Genomic DNA, 17,812 nt, shown 5'->3' on the forward strand with positions numbered 1-17,812 from the left:
TTAGGGAACACCAAAGTTCAATTATCAACAAGAATCAGAAATAAAAGACAAGTGCACGGCATCACCCTTCGTGTTTTTACTCTTGTCCTCACCATAAAATCAAAAAAATCGGTACGACACCACCCTTCGTGCTTTTACCTCACATAATCATGGCACGGAATGATCTGTTGTGCATTATCACTCATATCATGGCACGAAATGGTACATCGTATAGCACGGCATCACCCTTCGTGCTTTTACCTCACAATATCGGAACGACATCACCCTTCGTGCATTAATACTCTCTCACAAAAATCATACACGACATCACCTTTCGTGCTTTAACACTCTTCCTTACCCAAACAACAATCACAAAGCAATAAGGACAAGGGAATCAATAAAATCATAATAAAATCCCGGCAAGGGGACAATAGTATAACAACCATATCCCGGTAAGGGAAACAATATCAAAAACAATAACATCTTGGCAAGGGAGATAACATCAAAAGTAACAACATCCCGGCAAGGGAGATAATATCATAAACCTCTTCACTTTTCCATATTTACTTCACAACTAAATTCACAACTTGAGCCAAGGCTCTACAAGGTTCAATTGCCAATAATACTTCCACAAATCATTTTACGACTTGAGCCAATGCTCTTCAATGTTCAATTACCAATAATACTTCCACAAGCCTTGTTCAACAATAGAAATCATCATATAAAGCATGAATAATACGAATCAGAGTCAGATTAATCATCGTATAAGACTCACGGGCATGCTTGACACCAACGTATAGATACTCGTCACCATGCCTATACGTCGTACTCAACAATTAACACATAGTAAATAAGACACGACTCCTAATCCCTCAAGCTAAGGTTAGACCAAACACTTACCTCGATGCCACGAACACAATTCAAGCCTCAACTACCGCTTTACCTCTTGTTTCCACCACCAATTCGCTTGTATCTAGCCACAAGTTACTTAACTATATCAATAAATGCTAAATGAATCAATTCTAATGCATGAAAATAAGTTTTCCAATGATTTCCCCAAAACATCAAAAATCGACCCCGGACCCACATGGTCAAAACCCGAGGTTCAAACCAAAACTCGATTACCCATTCACCCACGAACCCAAATATATAATTTGTTTTAAAATCAGACCTCAAATCGAGGTCCAAATCCCTAAAATTTGAAAACCCTAAGTTCTACCCAAAACACCCAATTCCCCCATGAAAACCATTGATTTTGAGTTGAAATCATGTGAAAAGATGTTAAAGATTAAAGAAAATGAGTTAGAAATGACTTACAATCGATTTGGAAGAGTAGTTGTCTTTGAAAAATCGCCCAAAGGTGTTTAGGTTTTGAGAAAGTTTGAAAAATGAGAGATTTTCGGCTAAGTCATGATTTACACAGGCGCATATATCGCAATTGCGAAGCCTGGTTCGCAAATGCGAACTCGCAATTGCGGCCAAAGCTTCGCAATTGCGAAAGATGGCCTATGTCTGCTTTTTTCGCAAATGCGAACAATGTTCGCAATTGCGGTGCCTGTCAAGGTCGCACTTGTGACATAAGCTTCGCAAATGCGAAGGTTCCCTATCTAGCCAGTCTTCACAAATGCGATGGGTTTTTTCGCAAATGCGAGCTCGCAATTGCAAGCTAGGCTTCGCAATTGCGAAGCCTGCAGATCGGCAATATACCAGTAGTTTTCCTAAGTCAATTTTCACTCTGTGACCTATCCAAAACTCACCCGAGCCCTCGGGGATCCAAACCAAACATGCACGCAAGTCCAAAAATATCATACGGACTTGCTCGCGTGATCAAATCATCAAAATAACATCAATAACAATGAATTTAGCATCAAAATCAAAGAAAAATCTCATGAACTCTTAAGTTCCATTTTTATCAACCGATGGTCCGATTCACGTCATTTTAAGTCCGTTTCTTACCAAATTTTATAGGTTCAACTTAAATGCCATATAAGACCTGTACCGGGCTACGGAAGCAAAATACAGGCTCGATACCATCAAATTCAAACACATTCCAATTTCTAAAAACTCTTATAATTTCAGTTAAATAATTTCCTTAAAAAATTTATTTCTCGGGCTTGGGACCTCGGAATTCAATTCTAGGCATACGCCTAAGTCCCATATTTTCCTGCGGACCCTCCGGGACCGTCGAATTATGGGTCCGTCCGTTTACCCAAAATGTTGACCTAAATCAACTTAAATTCATTTTAAAAGTAAAATTTATTCTTTTTCATAGATTTTCACATAATGGATTTCCGGATACACGTCCGGACTGTGCACGCAAATCAAGATGAGACAAAAAGAGCTTTTTAAGGCCTTAGATCACAGAATCGACTTGTAAAACAAGTGATGACCTCATCACAGAATGCTATCTTCTTTGCTCTTGGGCCATTAAATATTGTCTTTACTGCATATTTATTATTATCCGACGGCTTAAACCATTTTATTACAAAATCATTCAAACGGCCTTTTGGATATTATTATTGGCTAAGATTAACTCAAATGTGTTAGAAAATCTGATTGTTTAAACCTAGATCTAAATTTTAAGATAAACAATTTGGCACCATCTGTGGGGATTTTCTTAGTTAATCTTTTAGTTTCTATTAGATCTACAACTCACATGACTTGCTAAACTAACAAGCCACAAATTTTACCACTCTTCTCTGCACGTACAAAATTTTCATAGTAGGTAACCAAGGAAACACAATGAGGGCAACAAATAATGTTTCCCTAAACCTCATGAATGCTATCTACGAAGGTTATGACACCCTTGATGTGGGGGTAACGCCTATGGCCTCTCCCAGATGAGAAAGGTCACCCTCACATTTCTGCAGCTCTACAAAACCAAATAGGAAAAGACCCTCCACGTCTGCGGGAGAGGGGACACCACATGTTATGAAGAAACTCCTCGAAGCATGGCTAATTGATACCCTATCCAGTGTGCTCAGCAAACAAGATCCAGGCACGACTACCGAAATCACAAGAGCCCACACAACACAGCGAGGAACGAATATGTCGACCAACCAGACCCTCTAACTCCAGGTAAAACTCGCGATGTTACTAACAGTGCAGGTGACAACGTCCTCGCTGCTGTTTTGAAAAGAATGGAAGAAATGTAGAATAAGAACAAGGCGTTCAGAGACCAAATGAAAAAATACCAGGAATGAGTGGACAAGATACCTGGCGCCCCTAAACTACTGCCAAAGGGGGACGCTGATAGGTTCATAGAACAACTGTATAGCGAGGAAGTGGCCCCACAGGCCATGCCAAAGACCTTCAAAATGACACCATATCTCAGAATATACTGTGGGATAACCGACCCCAAAGACCATGTGACTCATTACGTCATCGCTGTGAAGGGCAACGGCCTCACCAAGGAGCAAGTGTCCTCCATTTGGCTGAAAAAATTTGGCGAAACTCTCGATAGAGGGGCATTAATATGATTTTCACAGCTACCAGCCCACTCCATAGCGAAGAAATGGCTGACAAGTTCATGATGGCACATTCCGGGGCCAAGAAAGCCGAAGAGTAAATGACATCTTCGCCGTCAAACAATCCTTAGGAGAGGGACTGACGGACTTCCTTACTCAGCTCAACATGGTAAGGATGACCTTACCAAATGTGCCCGAATGGATGGCCGTCGCAGACTTTCAGAATGGGTTGAGTAGAGAGGGTTCAAGAGCGACAAAGGATGTAACATCTTTGATAGGGATCGAGAACATCAAGGCCCGTCAAAGCTACCCTCACCAGCTCGTACCATCAATATGATTATTGGTGGCAGCGATGATGCCTCCGTCAATGGCGTCAAGTTCATCACCACCCACGAGCTCAAAAGATTGATCACCCACGAATGGTATGACGTACTCGAAGAAAATATCATCTTCGACGAGTCAAATGCCGACGACATGACTTTCCCTCATTGTGATGCCTTACTCATTACTTTACGAATTTTAGATACTAATGTTAAACGTATCATGGTAGATGATGGAAGTGGAGCGTGCATCATCCATCCCCGATTCCTCGCCCAGATGAGACTCGGGGATAAGATAGTGTCATGTTGCATCACACTAATCGGTTTTAACAATATAGTCGAATATACTTCGGGAGAAATTACACTCCCCGTCCTCGCCAGTGGGGTAATTATGGAGACAACGTTGCACATTATGGACCAGGCCACCACGTACGACGCTATAGTGGGACGACCGTGGATACACCCTATGCGATCCGTCCCCTCCAGCTTATACCACGTGATCAAATTCCCAACACCTTAGAAAATATTCAACATACGAGGGGAAAAACGCACGTCCCGAAGTGCTACTGAATTGCCATGGACAACACGACAACTCAACAAAAGAAAGATAAGAAAAAAGAAGCATATCAATCAGCAGGGTTGAGGTCATCACAAAATGGAGCTAGAGAAGTCATTATGGACCCCGAAACAGTCGAAGCTGCAGAATCAACCATAGAAGACCTCGACCCCATCAATTAGACCGCAACGACATCAGTAAAAAGGCCCGCATAACTTAAATTAAATGTATATATTTATAAACTTTGTAAAACTATAATGAAAAATTAATTTGACTACCTCTTATAATAAATAACAATAACAATAATAATAATAATAATAATAATAATAATAATAACAATAATAACAATAACAATAACAATAACAACAACAACAACAACAACAACAACAATAATAATAATAATAATAATAATAATAATAATAATAATAATAATAATAATATTATTATTATTATTATTAATAAAATAGCACGATCTAGCTAGTTTTCGGACTGGTCATTCAAAAATAGCCAGTGTTTGCCAAGTCATTGAAAAATAGCCACTACTTTACTGCAATAAAGACCAGTCCAACATAATATACTGGAGTTCGGTGCACCTGTGTATGAACTTCCAGCATATTATGCTGGACCGGTATACTTTGCTGGTTCCAGTATAATATACTGGAGACTGGAGCACCGGTGCTCCAAACTCCAGTATATTATGCTGGACCTCCAGTATATTAGACTGGAGTTCCAATATATTTATACTAGAACTCCAGTATATTATGCTGGAGTATTTTTCTGGATTTTAAATAATATTTTTGTTCAGATTTATCTTTACATAAAAATGGCTAAATTTCAATACTTTTGGAGCTGTGGCTATTTTTGAATGAACCCTCGTAAATCGGGCTATTTTTAAATTTCTCCCTATTAATAATAATGATACCCTATAGGAATTAAGAGGAGACAGACTTTTTTTCTCGTGTCCTTCTCTTTCCCTATATCTCCTGGACTCAATAGACTGCGAGGAGTTTCATAGAAATCAAAGAGGACAACTAAACCCAACTTCATCATCACTCTCAGTCCGAGCCCAAAAGTAGTGGCCCATGGACTCTTCCACCGTTGACGGCAGCGCGTCGCTTCCATCCACCGGAACCGACGCGAAGAAGCGCCGTGTCTCATACTTCTACGAGCCCACAATCGGCGACTATTACTACGGGCAAGGTCACCCAATGAAGCCTCACCGTATACGTATGGCCCACAATCTCATCGTGCACTACTACCTACACCGTCGTATGGAAATCAGTCGCCCTTTTCCGGCGGGTCCCGATGACATTCGCCGGTTCCACTCGCCGGACTACGTCGACTTCCTTTCCTCCGTTTCGCCGGAGACTCTTCATGACCATACCCACGCGCGTCATCTCAAACGCTTCAATGTTGGTGAGGACTGCCCTGTTTTTGATGGGCTTTTCGGGTTTTGTCAGGCTTCTGCTGGTGGATCTATTGGTGCTGCTGTTAAGCTTAATAGGCAAGACGCTGATATTACTATCAACTGGGCCGGTGGGCTCCACCATGCAAAAAAAAGTGAAGCTTCTGGATTTTGCTATGTCAATGATATTGTTCTCGGTATTCTTGAGCTCCTCAAAATCCATAGGGTAAACACTTTTACCTGCTAATATTACATTTTTGTTTTTGTAATAAATGTTTCCTGATAGTCTGTACTTTATACTCCATGCGGTCTACTTTAATAATTTTTTTGGCTGTTTTGAAGAAATTCACTTTTAGCATTAGTTAACAATTAAATTTACCATATTAACCTTAATTTGTTCCTTGGAAATATAACAAGCACTCTTAAAGACGCTTTACTCCGACGGCAACTTTAGAAAAAAGAAGTTAATTCCTTCTTTATATCTGAAAAAATCAAATATTATGGACCATAAAAAAAGGCCAAAAAATCAATTAAAGTGGATCGGAAGGAGCAATTAAAGTACATTGTTTTGACATATATTAAAGAGTTTAAGCTATATACAGTGTCATTGGAAAGAAATTTTACACCGTCTATTCACCTTTGCCTGATGTAGCAGGTAACATGTGTCAACAATATATTCTGGCTACAATAATGAATCAAAAACACTCTAGGCACAAACCAAATGAAGGATTTGTTGTAACTTTAGTCTTTACATTCTATTTTCACTAAAATGAGCCAAATACTTGTACCTAAGCCTTGGTGGGCAGATGTCCTGTACCTATGCTAGTAGGAGGTAGTAGGTACGTGGTAGAATAGTCGAGGTATGCACAAGTTGGCTTGAATACCATCGTCACCAAAAAAAAAAAAAAAAAAAGAAAAACAAAAAAGATGAGTCAAATACTGGTGTATAGAAGCACTATTGTTCCCCTATGTGACTAACCACATATTACCTTATGGTCGTATGAGGAAAATTTTTGTATTAAGTGAGCATTCTTTTCGGTATCCTCTCGTTTCTCGCTCCTATTATTCCTAGCACCAATGTAGGACAAAAGCAAATAACTTTAGGCTTTAACTTAAACCCTTGGATGATCTCGGTAGCATTGCCTTAATGTTAACCTTGTAGTGCTTTTGAATCACTAGCTCTTCATTTGACACTTAAGTCATCTTGATTATTATAGTGTCCTCCTTTATAAAATTACTATTCTCTTTGTCTAGTTTTTTTTTTTTTGAAAAGGTAACATGTTTGTATTAATATAAAAGGTGGCCTACACTAAACCAGTGTATCCATCCATAATTACAAGAGGGAGTACAGAAGAGATTCTTGTTCTATTCTAGTCTAGTTCTCTGTTAAATCTCATAAAAAGTCTAAAACATCAAAAATACTTTCACATTCTTCTAAATACTCCTGTTTACACCAAAAAATAGAGCACTAGACAACTCATCTTCAGCTTTTGTATAGGACTATGGTTGTCTTCAAAACACCTTTGATTCCTTTCCTTCCAAATTGTCCACCATATACAAGCAAGGACAGTCTTCCATCTCTTTCTGATTGGATTGTTCACCATCTCTTTTCCAGCTAGCTAGAACTTCCCGGGTTCTCCCAGACATGACCCATCGAATCCCCCTCAAGTTGATGAATATCTTTCATAGTTGGTCAGTGACTCTGCAATGCAAAAAAAGATGGTTGATTGTTTCCTCATGTTCTTCACATAAATAACATCTGGATCCCAACTGATATCCTCATTTGATGAGGTTATCTTGTGTTAGAATTGCCTCTCTTGCTAAAAGCCAAGTAAAACATGCAACTTTGTATGGGATTTTAACTTTCCATATCAACTTCCAAGGCCAACAACCAATTTGGTTGTTAGAGTGGTTGTACTCCTTGTAAGTTGATCTAACAGAGAACCTGCCTTCTCTACCCCCTTGCCAAATCACACGATCCTCAATATTGGAAGTCCCTTTGAATTGTTCTAGGGTGTTATAGAAAGCTATTAATCTCTGAATTTCCCAATCGTTTAGTAATCTTCTATAAGTGAGGTTCCACCCTTGGCCTGTCCACACCTCTCCAACAGATGATCCTTGTTGTTAATTCAAATTGTAAATGTCCGGAAAAAGTTGCTTCAGAGTTCTTTGCCCAAGCCATATATCTTCCCAAAAGATGTTTTCATTCCATTTCTAACTTTGAGGCTGGATTTGTTACTGAGTTTAGGCCAAAGATTTCTGATCGACCTCCACAAACTTACCCCATAAGGACTATTTACAGGTTTAGTTGTCCAATTTCCTTCCATCCCATACCTTGCCTTGATTACATTCTTCCGCAAAGATTGCTCTGTTGTGGCAAACCTCCATAACCACTTCATCATCAAACTTTGGTTCTGGATTTTCAGATTCCTCATCCCCATTCCCCATTCCCCCTTCCTTCTTGCTGGCTGTAAGGATATCCCATATGACGAGATGGATTTTGTTCTTTTCACTGCAGTCGTGCCATAGGAAGTTTCTTCTCAGAACATCAAGTTTTTTCACTGCACTTGCAGGCATTGGGAATAAGGACATCATGCAAGTAGGCATGGCGTCAAGAACACTGTTATTGAGGGTTAATCTTCCTCCCAAGGATAGATATTGGCTCTTCCAGCTAACTAACTTCTTCTCACATTTCTCTACTACTCCATTCCATATCCCCTTTGATTTGCTTTTTGCCCCTAGTGGCATTCCCAGATAAGCAGTTGGCAGAACTCCTATTCTACCTCCAAGGATTCTCACCAAGCCATGTATCTCCATTACTTCATTAACTTGATAAATGAAACACTTATTTCAGTTAATGTGTAATCCAAATATAGCTTCAAAAAGAATGAAAACTACTCTCAGAGATAGCATTTGATCCCTACTAGCATCACAAAACACCAGTGTATCATCTGCATATTGCAAATGTGTGATTTCCAAGTAATCTGATTCCCTAGACTTCACCCTGAACCCCCTAATCCTGTTGTTAGCTTTGGCAATTTTAAACAAGTTGTTTAAACCTTCTATTGCAAGAATAAATAAGAAGGGTGACATAGGGTCCCCCTGTCTCAATCCTCTTTGAGATGAGAAAAATCACCATTAATCAGAATGGAGAATTTTACAGTGCTAATGCAGAATTTGATCCAGCTGATCCACCTTTCAGCAAAGCCCAGTTCAGGTGATCATATGCCTTTTCTATATCCAGCTTACACAGAATGCCCGGATTTTTGCTCTTCATTCTAGCATCTACACACTCATTAGCAATGAGAATAGCATCCATAATTTGCCTGCCTTTGATAAAGGCCATAGTATCCACCAATTTGCACATCACTTTTTTGAGTCTCTTTGTCACAATCTTTGAAATAATTTTATAGATGCTACCTATCAGACTGATAGGTCTAAAGTCTTTCAATTCCTTGGCTCCCACTTTCTTTGGAATTAGAGCCACATAGGTGGCATCTGTTTGACTATTTGAGGTCAAAATTATAATGATTAACTCAAAAATCGGTAGCAAAATGTGAAAATTGAAACAGTACTTCAAGAGTTAAGTTGATGAGATTTTTCAAATGTTTTTAACTATCATGATCAAACGTTAAAAAAATTTGAGTACAGAGGTCAAACAATGACGTATGAATTGCGACAGGAGGGAGCATAATGTACCACACCCAGATAACAATTAGTGACTATTGAAAATTGCTGGGAATACCTACTGTGTTTGATGAACTTCAAGGTTCTCAGAAATTTCTGATATCTCCAACTAGAAAACAGTAGACAAGGGGGTAACTTAACAGCTTCATCTCCTTGTGAATATTCTAATTTAGATTTTAGACTCACTCCGGATTTGGATAAATTTAAGCTAAGTTAAAAAAAGAGTGAGATGACCGATTTTGTTTTCTTTGGGTATAGGACTAAGGAAAATCAGTTCAGAGTTATATTTAGGTGTTTGATCCTAGTGTTTAGTTAATTTCTTATCCAATGTTGTAGAAGTATTTCTATTTCCTTAGTCTTTCATGTTCACAAGTCATGATAAACCTTGATAATTTATTTGTTTTGACATAGTGCTTTATCGAAAATTTATAAACATCAACGGTATATGTCAATTTATGTTTCATTTTAGTTTTGTATGCTTCAGTACTGAAGTTCTTTTGGAGTCTATTGTTTATTGTTTTAATCATGAAACTTGGTTAAGGTTGAAAGCATATATGATTGTAAGAATTTTTTTTATGAAACAGAATATGATTGTAAGATTTTTGTTAGATTTACAAAAGGTAACAATCAAAAATCATATCTCACAGTGAAAATTTCTCACCTTTGGATGTTTATATGGATGTTGCATTAAATCATATGTTTATCAATCTGTTCGATTTTTACTAAACATATATTGACATATGAAATTCTTTATTTGTAGATCTAATAGATTTAATTCAATGAATTTCTATTTACTGTGACTAATAAAGCCATGAAAATGAGAAAAGCGGAAACCATAAAACCGATTCTTTTGGTTTGGTTTATATATTTAGCAAACCGACATGGTTAGTTTGGTTTAGTTTTAGGTAAAAATCGAGTTAAATTGAACCGTGAACACCCAAAAATGTAACAACCATTTTGTATTTATTAAAAAAAGAAAGAATTACAACTCATGTAAAGAAGTGATGATGCCGTCATTTAGTAGGGTGCTTTGTACTTTCTCATGTTTTTGTACATTGGGTGAAAAGGAATTTCTGTGTCTAATGCATTATGTGGCCCTGCCCTTATGTGTAAGTTTCTGGTAAACCATTTTGAGGATGAAGCAAACAAAAGGGTATGCATGCCCATGGTTTATATACTTGTGGATTGGTTGATTCAGGTTGTAGCATTTGGTGTAACTTCAAAGAAGTGTTATGTGCAGGGAATATTTCATACTTACCATCTTTATGAATTATTGAAGGTATGGAAGCCTAAAGTACTTATCTGAGGAAATGGAAAAAGTCCCTAGTTTAAAGTTCAGTAAAGCAGATAACTTGAATTTTATTCTGTCAAATCTATGCTGGAGAATATGAAAAACCCTGCCTATTATCATTGTATTAGCTAAGATCAATGTTTTTGAGAGCACGAAGCGCAAAAAAAGCGATAGGGGCTCGCCTCACTTCAAAAGCGAAGCGCACGCTTCGTTGAAGTGAAGCGCAATTCTTAAAATACATATAATATATATATAATAATTAATTTATAAACTGAAATACATATTAAAAAAATCAAATAAACTAAAATATAACATATATATATAATAAGAATAATAATAATAAATTTTCTAAACTGAAATACATTTTACAATTAATCAAACTGAAAATATAACATATATATAATAATTAATTTATAAACTGAATACACATTAAAAAAATCAAATAAACTAAAATAATAATAATAATAAATTTTCTGAACTGAAATAAATTTTACAATTTATCAAACTGAAAATATAACATACATATAATAATTAATTTATAAACTGAATACACATTAAAAAAATCAAATAAACTAAAATATAACATATATATATATATATATTAATTAATTTTCTAAACTGAAATACACATTAAAAAATCAAATAAATTGAAAAATATAACACATACATATAATAAGTAATTTTATAAACTAAAATACATATTAAAATTAAGAAGAATAAAAGGGGAAAAAAAAAGAAAACAGTGCCTGCCTTAGCTTTGCAGACGCTGGACGAGAAAAAGTGAAAAAGAGAAGAGAAGAAGAAGAAGGAAGAAAGAAGGAAAAAAAAAGAAAAGAAGGAGAATCTGGACAAGAAGAAGAAAGAAAAAAATAAGAAGGAGAAGAAGAATTTATCTGGACCGGAGAAATGGCAGAAACCCTAGTTTTGCGATGAAGAAGAGAGAAGGCGTGTATTTACACTCTTTTTTGTCGAGGATCTGTAATAGCGAGTTTAGGGGTCTGTTTTGTATAATTTACAAACAGACCCAATCTTTTTTTTTTTTAAAAAAAAGGGCCCAGCTGCGATTTTTTAAGAGAAGCGATCGCTTCACTCGCTTCGTCGCCTTGTTGTTTTTTTCACTGAAGCGTGCGCTTCACACGATCGCGTCGCCTCAGGCAGTAAAAAGCGCTGCCCTGTTGCTTCGCGTCGCTTCGCGCTTAAAGCGACGAAGCGATCGCTTTTCCAAACACTGGCTAAGATAGATTTGTTCCATCTCTATGGAAACATCTCACGTATCATAAAGACAAGTTAAAAGAAATATCGACACATTACAATTTCAAGTTGCAATCTAGTTCCACCTCTATGTACATATATTTGTTAAAACTCCACTCAAGTGATTAATCACATTGAGTCTCAATAGAAATTACTAATTACTAGGTTAAGTACTAATCTGTAAGATTTCTAGGGAATGGAACTTAGTTGATTGCTTGTCATTTCTCTGCTTATCAAATATAAGGTGCAGGGCATGGACTGTTGCTCCACTAGCAATCACGTGGGTTATTTGAAGAGAAAGAAACATAAGAGCTTTTGAAGGGATAGAGATGAGTTTTATTCAGTTGAGAAGTAGCCTCTTTTCCCTTGTTTTCTTTTGGTGCAGCCATGAAGCTCCTTGTTGTATAGAAGATTGGGTGTCTATCATAGAGAACCATAGCTTTTTGTAGGTTCTATACTTTTTGGTATACCTCTTGTATGGGTGCTTTTGTTTTGGCCCATTCATTTATGTAAAGTTGCTTACTTGATCAAAAATTAACTATGGGATCTGGATAATTGTAGCATGTTTGTCTTTACATACAATAATAAGCTATGGCTTCACAGCATCTTTTGCTTGGATCCACTCTTTTGCATGGAATAGAGATTCTTCTGAGTTACTGTTCCTCTGAAATGTTGAGTGTTTTCTGCAGCGTGTATTGTATATAGACATTGATATTCACCATGGTGATGGTGTTGAGGAGGCTTTTTTCACAACGGATAGAGTCATGACAGTGTCTTTCCATAAGTTTGGGGACTTCTTTCCCGGTACAGGGCATATCAAAGATATTGGTGCAGGTCAAGGGAAATACTATGCCCTAAATGTTCCGTTGAATGATGGGATGGACGACGATAGTTTTGGTCGTCTATTTCGTCCCGTAATTCAAAAAGTCATGGAGGTCTATCAGCCTGATGCTGTCGTTCTTCAATGTGGGGCTGATTCACTGGCTGGAGACAGGTTGGGTTGCTTCAATTTGTCTGTCAAGGGCCATGCAGACTGTCTTAGATTCCTCAGATCTTTCAATGTCCCTCTAATGGTATTGGGTGGTGGAGGTTATACCATAAGAAATGTTGCGAGGTGCTGGTGCTATGAGGTCCTCTTACCTTTCCATCTTGCTCTTTTGTGTCTACTTTTCAGATTCCCAACTTTTACTACTATGTGTTTCAGAATATGTGCTAAGTTTCAACTGCTTGTTGCAGACAGCAGTTGCAGTTGGGGTAGAACCCGGAAATAAATTGCCTTACAATGAATATTTTGAGTATTTTGGCCCAGATTATACTCTTCATGTTGAACCAAACCCCATGGAGAATAAGAATTCACCCAGGGATCTGGAGAAGATCAGGTAATTTGACAATTGTGCTATTTCCTGTAGTTTGAGGGCTTTTCCATCAGCGTCTGTCGAAAATACTGACCTTATCTAATTTTCTGGATGTGTTAGTTAAACACCCCTTTCCTATGCATTTTTATGCTTTATTTTGGTGCTGAACAGAATTATGTTGAAGTTCTTTTAATTTTGGGCATGTGACATTAGTTGATAACAGATAATCTGTAATACTGGTACAGAAAATTGATGCTTCAGTATCAGTGGTGTACATGAGGTAAATTCTGTTATTCTATCCGTGACTAGATTATACTAGTATCGGATATTTCATGTTCATCCGCGAACAGGTCATTTTGGGTTCGTCCACCCATGAACAGGACATTTTGGGTTCGTCCACCCTTGAATAGGACAATTTCGGGTTCGTCCACCCGTGAATAGGACATTTCGGGTTCGTCCAACCAAGAATAGGGCATTCTGGGTTCGTCCACCCAAGAATAGAGGTGGAGCCAGGATTTGAAGTTTATGGTTTCTGAACTTGCCACCGAACTTATAGCTCCTTTTAGTTATTGGGTTCGCATTTAAATATTTATACGTGTTTAATGGATTTCGTAATTAAAGATAGGGTATACGCAAAAACTACTAGGTTCGTCTGAACTCGTAAGTGATACTCTAGCTCTGCCTCTTCCCAAGAATAGGCCACTTTGGGTTCGTCCACCCAAGAATAGACATATCGGGTTATTCCACCCAAGAATAGGGAAAGATTCTGCTTTTTGTTTTGTTAATGATGGTGAACTCTATACTCTTTATGCAATTATTTGATCTAATATGCTGACAAATACATATTCTTTCAATCCATAAATTCCTATTTTTCTTCCTTAGGCAACTTGTGAACTCAGACAATTATGTCCCTCTTTTCCTTTTTTGTTTTTAGAGTGAATACACGACCTGTGGATGTTACTTGACATGAATGCTTGCTGGCTGCAGGAACATATTGCTTGAGCAACTCTCACAATTACCTCATGCACCTAGTGTGCCATTTCAAACCACTCCTTCTACAACAGAAGTTCCAGAGGAGGTTAGTGGCCGGTACAAGGCCTTGATCATATAATTTCTACATATACTACGCAACCTTATTCTAGGACTTCTGACTGCAGGAAGAGGAAGATATGGATCAAAGACCAAAACCACGTATATGGAATGGAGAGGATTATGGGTCTGACGCTGATGAAGATGAGCATCCTAGACAACGAAGTTCAGATAGTAATCTTACTCCAGTCGAAACAACAACTGACATGAGGTAGGGCCTCAAGTTGCATTAATCACATTTGTGAAGTCGTTGAATATTTGTGTTTTGTAAACTGAACACACTTGTTTATCCTCTACTGTCTTTACATTTTTGGAAAGTCGTTACTTGATAAGGCTCTGGTATTTGGTTGAATGTTTACTGGTTTGAGCTTTAACTTGTAATGTGTGAACGAATGTGGTGAGGCCAACCTTAATCAACCTTTGCTTTGGAGAAGATTCTGATTAAGACTCCCAAAGAAATTTTATTGTCAAGATTTAGTGCTTTTACGAAATGAACATTCCCTTGTATAAAAAGCTGAAGTGATGTGGCTTGTGATGCAGGGATGTCGACGACCAAGCCAAAGTAGATGACGACATGGTTGATGCTGATCACTAGTTCAAAAGCTATCTTCTACATCTTGCCAAGTGCAGTAACTGATAATTGGTTCTGGGTTGAAATTACAAGCCATGAGCTTTGGACCTTCCCCTCTACTTATCAATTGTTCCTCAGTTTCCTGTGCTAAAAGAAGTAGAAATAGGAGCTGTTATACATGGGAAAGTTGCACTTGAATGTGGGAATGGAGTATTCTAGCTGAGCTCAAGTTTTGTGTTTGCAGATTAACTGTGTAGATTGTAGTCCGTTGGTTTTAGATTACAGATTTATGAGTTACAATGCGAAAAGTGGGAGCCGGATGCTATCCCTTGGAAACGGAGAGTTGCATCACAAAAGTAAACAGTGTCCTTTCTTCTTACTGATATCCGTGCTGATAAGATACAATTATCTGTTGTCTGTGAGGGTTATCCACGTAGTACTGTGGATTATCCATGTAATTTTCAGACAATGATAATTCAACTTCTTATGTAGAAAACAAGATTATGTTAAATAGAGGGTGGTGATCATTGATCAGTCTCCTACTTATCAATTGGCCGCTAGTAGTATCACAGGCAGCGACTATATCTAAGATTCTTGGCCTCGGTAAAAAACTTGAAGCTTCACTAATGCTTGATTTTAGCCATCGAAGCTCTTTGCAACTTCTTCAATACGTCTTGAGCACATAGGTTTTGTTCATGTGGATAGTTTTATTGTTTGAAAACTTGTATTTATCTGTCTTAAATTAAATAGTTTAGCAATTCGCCGTTAGACCTAGAAGTATTTTACTAAAAAGATGTAATTTTCCCCATGATGAATAAATTCCCTGTATATATGGTCAAGAACAAAACGCTAGAATTCCAAAATCAGTTACTATATTTAAGGGACTTCCTATTTTAGCAAAGTGAATCGTCTACTTATAAATCAATTGCTACAAACAAGTTCAAGTCTTGTAACACTATGAATTCAGTAGCAGCACAAAACTTCAAAATCTCCATCCAAATCCAACCCTCACTTCAATGTTTTCTCCTTCCTTCTTCCCCGCCCAAATTCCTCAAAATCCTCCATAAACCTCAAAACCCCATAACACTAAAATTCTGCCCAATTCAAGCTGCTTCAAACCACAAAAGCATCACTTCCACAAATCAACAACAAGAACAAGATGATGGCATCCCCATTGAACATGTCAAAACCCTAGTCAAATTCAAGTCCAGGCACAACTACATCCGTGTTCTACAAGTTTCTAGAAGAGCTGACCACCCATTAGCTGGGTCTCGCCTTCTTCTTCTAGATGCTCCTGGTAACATCCACAGCATATCTTTCCTTTTCAAGTCAATCACCAATGCCTATTACGATGTTTTTGCAACTCTTCCTCCAATTTTACCACCTGGGCCTTTAGGAATACTCGGGTTCGGAGCCGGGTCGGCTGCCAAATTGATTCTTGAAATGTACCCACAAGGTGTCATCCACGGATATGAGCTTGACCCAGCTGTGATCTCTGTTGGAAGAGAATATTTTGGGCTTTCAAAAGTTGAAAAACAATACCCAGATAGACTTTTCATTTACATTAGCAATGCACTTAATGCTAGTGTGAAAGATGGGTATTCTGGGCTTTTAGTGGATTTGTTCAGTAAAGGGTGTGTGATTCCTGAGCTACAGAATCCAGACACGTGGCAGAAATTGAAGGGGAAGTTGAAGAAAGGAGGGAGGATAATGGTGAATGTTGGGGGGAGTTGTGTAGAACCAGAGGATATTAGAAAAAATGGGAAAGTTATAATGGAAGAGACTTTAGAGGCAATGAACAAGGTTTTTCCAGGAGAGGTTTTTGTGTTGAATCTTGGAAATAAAAAACAGGAGGATAGTACAGTTGCTCTTGCAGGTGGATTGCCTGATTTGGAGAAGTGGATGATGTCTTTGCCTAAGCCTTTGAGGTTTTATGTTGATAGGTGGAAGAAGTATGGTGGATAAAAAAAGGTTTGGTGCATTGAAGATTCCGCGTTTATGCAAGGTTCGGGGAAGAACTGTAGACCAAGAAGATATGATTTAGTGGCTAACTCTATGACTTAAACCTGTAACTTATTGAAGATAACTTTGACGCTCCCTTTGGAAAGAAGTATGGTGGATGATAAGTCTAAATTCTTTTGCAAGACATATTGTTTTTGTTTGATTTACTATGAGGAAATAAAAACTATACTTGTATTATTGTTCAATATATTGTACTCAAGAGTTTTTCCTTAGTGCCTTATCATGATTCAATTTTTCCTCTCTGTCAAGTCATAATAAGTCACGGTAAACTGGGTTTGTTGTTCTTGTCAAGTCATTATAAAAATTACTAGGATTTGCCTTTTCTTTTTGGCCATTAGAAAAGAAGAGCTTTTATTAACATTATATAAGAGTCTATTTTTCCCCTTTTATCTAATCCTTAAAAAGAAAGTCATCAGCTTTTATTAACATTATATAAAAGTCTATTTTTCCCCTTTTATCTAATCCTTAAAAAGAAAGTCATCAGCATTGCTCCCTCCTCCCTGCTTCCTTTTTTGGCCATTAGGTAAGATGGAAAAAGATAATTCTACTCCTGCACGGTTGGACAAAGATTCTAGAATTTGGAGGAGTCAAATATAGCAGTTCTTGATCATTATGAACTCTGGCAAAGGTTAAATACTGATAAAACAATCTAAATTGTAACTTCTAATTTCTGACCAAGCCTTGAGGAGAAAATATATTTTCGTTAAGGTACAAACTAGGGAAAAGGCATAAAAACACATCTCAACTATATCGAAATTGTTAGTTACACACTTATACTCCGCGGGAGTTAATAATTCATGCTTGAAATAGTTCGGGGGT

General features: G+C 37.6%; 2 protein-coding genes across 2 annotated transcripts; both read left to right on the forward strand.

Moving 5' to 3' along the window:
* The first annotated feature begins 5,260 nt into the window (after positions 1 to 5,260).
* On the forward strand, positions 5,261 to 15,508 carry LOC104229546 (histone deacetylase 6). The gene is made up of 6 exons (XM_009782198.2): positions 5,261 to 5,953; positions 12,646 to 13,086; positions 13,193 to 13,335; positions 14,299 to 14,389; positions 14,469 to 14,611; positions 14,941 to 15,508. Exons 1-6 carry the CDS (start codon positions 5,405 to 5,407, stop codon positions 14,993 to 14,995), a joined length of 1,422 nt encoding a protein of 473 aa, XP_009780500.1. The 5' UTR covers positions 5,261 to 5,404; the 3' UTR covers positions 14,996 to 15,508.
* A 326-nt stretch (positions 15,509 to 15,834) lies between these two features.
* Positions 15,835 to 17,213, forward strand: LOC104229547 (uncharacterized). Its single transcript, XM_009782199.2, has one exon. It carries the CDS (start codon positions 15,929 to 15,931, stop codon positions 16,934 to 16,936), a length of 1,008 nt encoding a protein of 335 aa, XP_009780501.1. The 5' UTR covers positions 15,835 to 15,928; the 3' UTR covers positions 16,937 to 17,213.
* The last annotated feature ends 599 nt before the right edge of the window (positions 17,214 to 17,812 follow it).

The sequence above is a fragment of the Nicotiana sylvestris genome, chromosome 6 (assembly GCF_000393655.2).
Source record: "Nicotiana sylvestris chromosome 6, ASM39365v2, whole genome shotgun sequence".
In the NCBI taxonomy this organism is placed as follows: domain Eukaryota; kingdom Viridiplantae; phylum Streptophyta; class Magnoliopsida; order Solanales; family Solanaceae; genus Nicotiana; species Nicotiana sylvestris.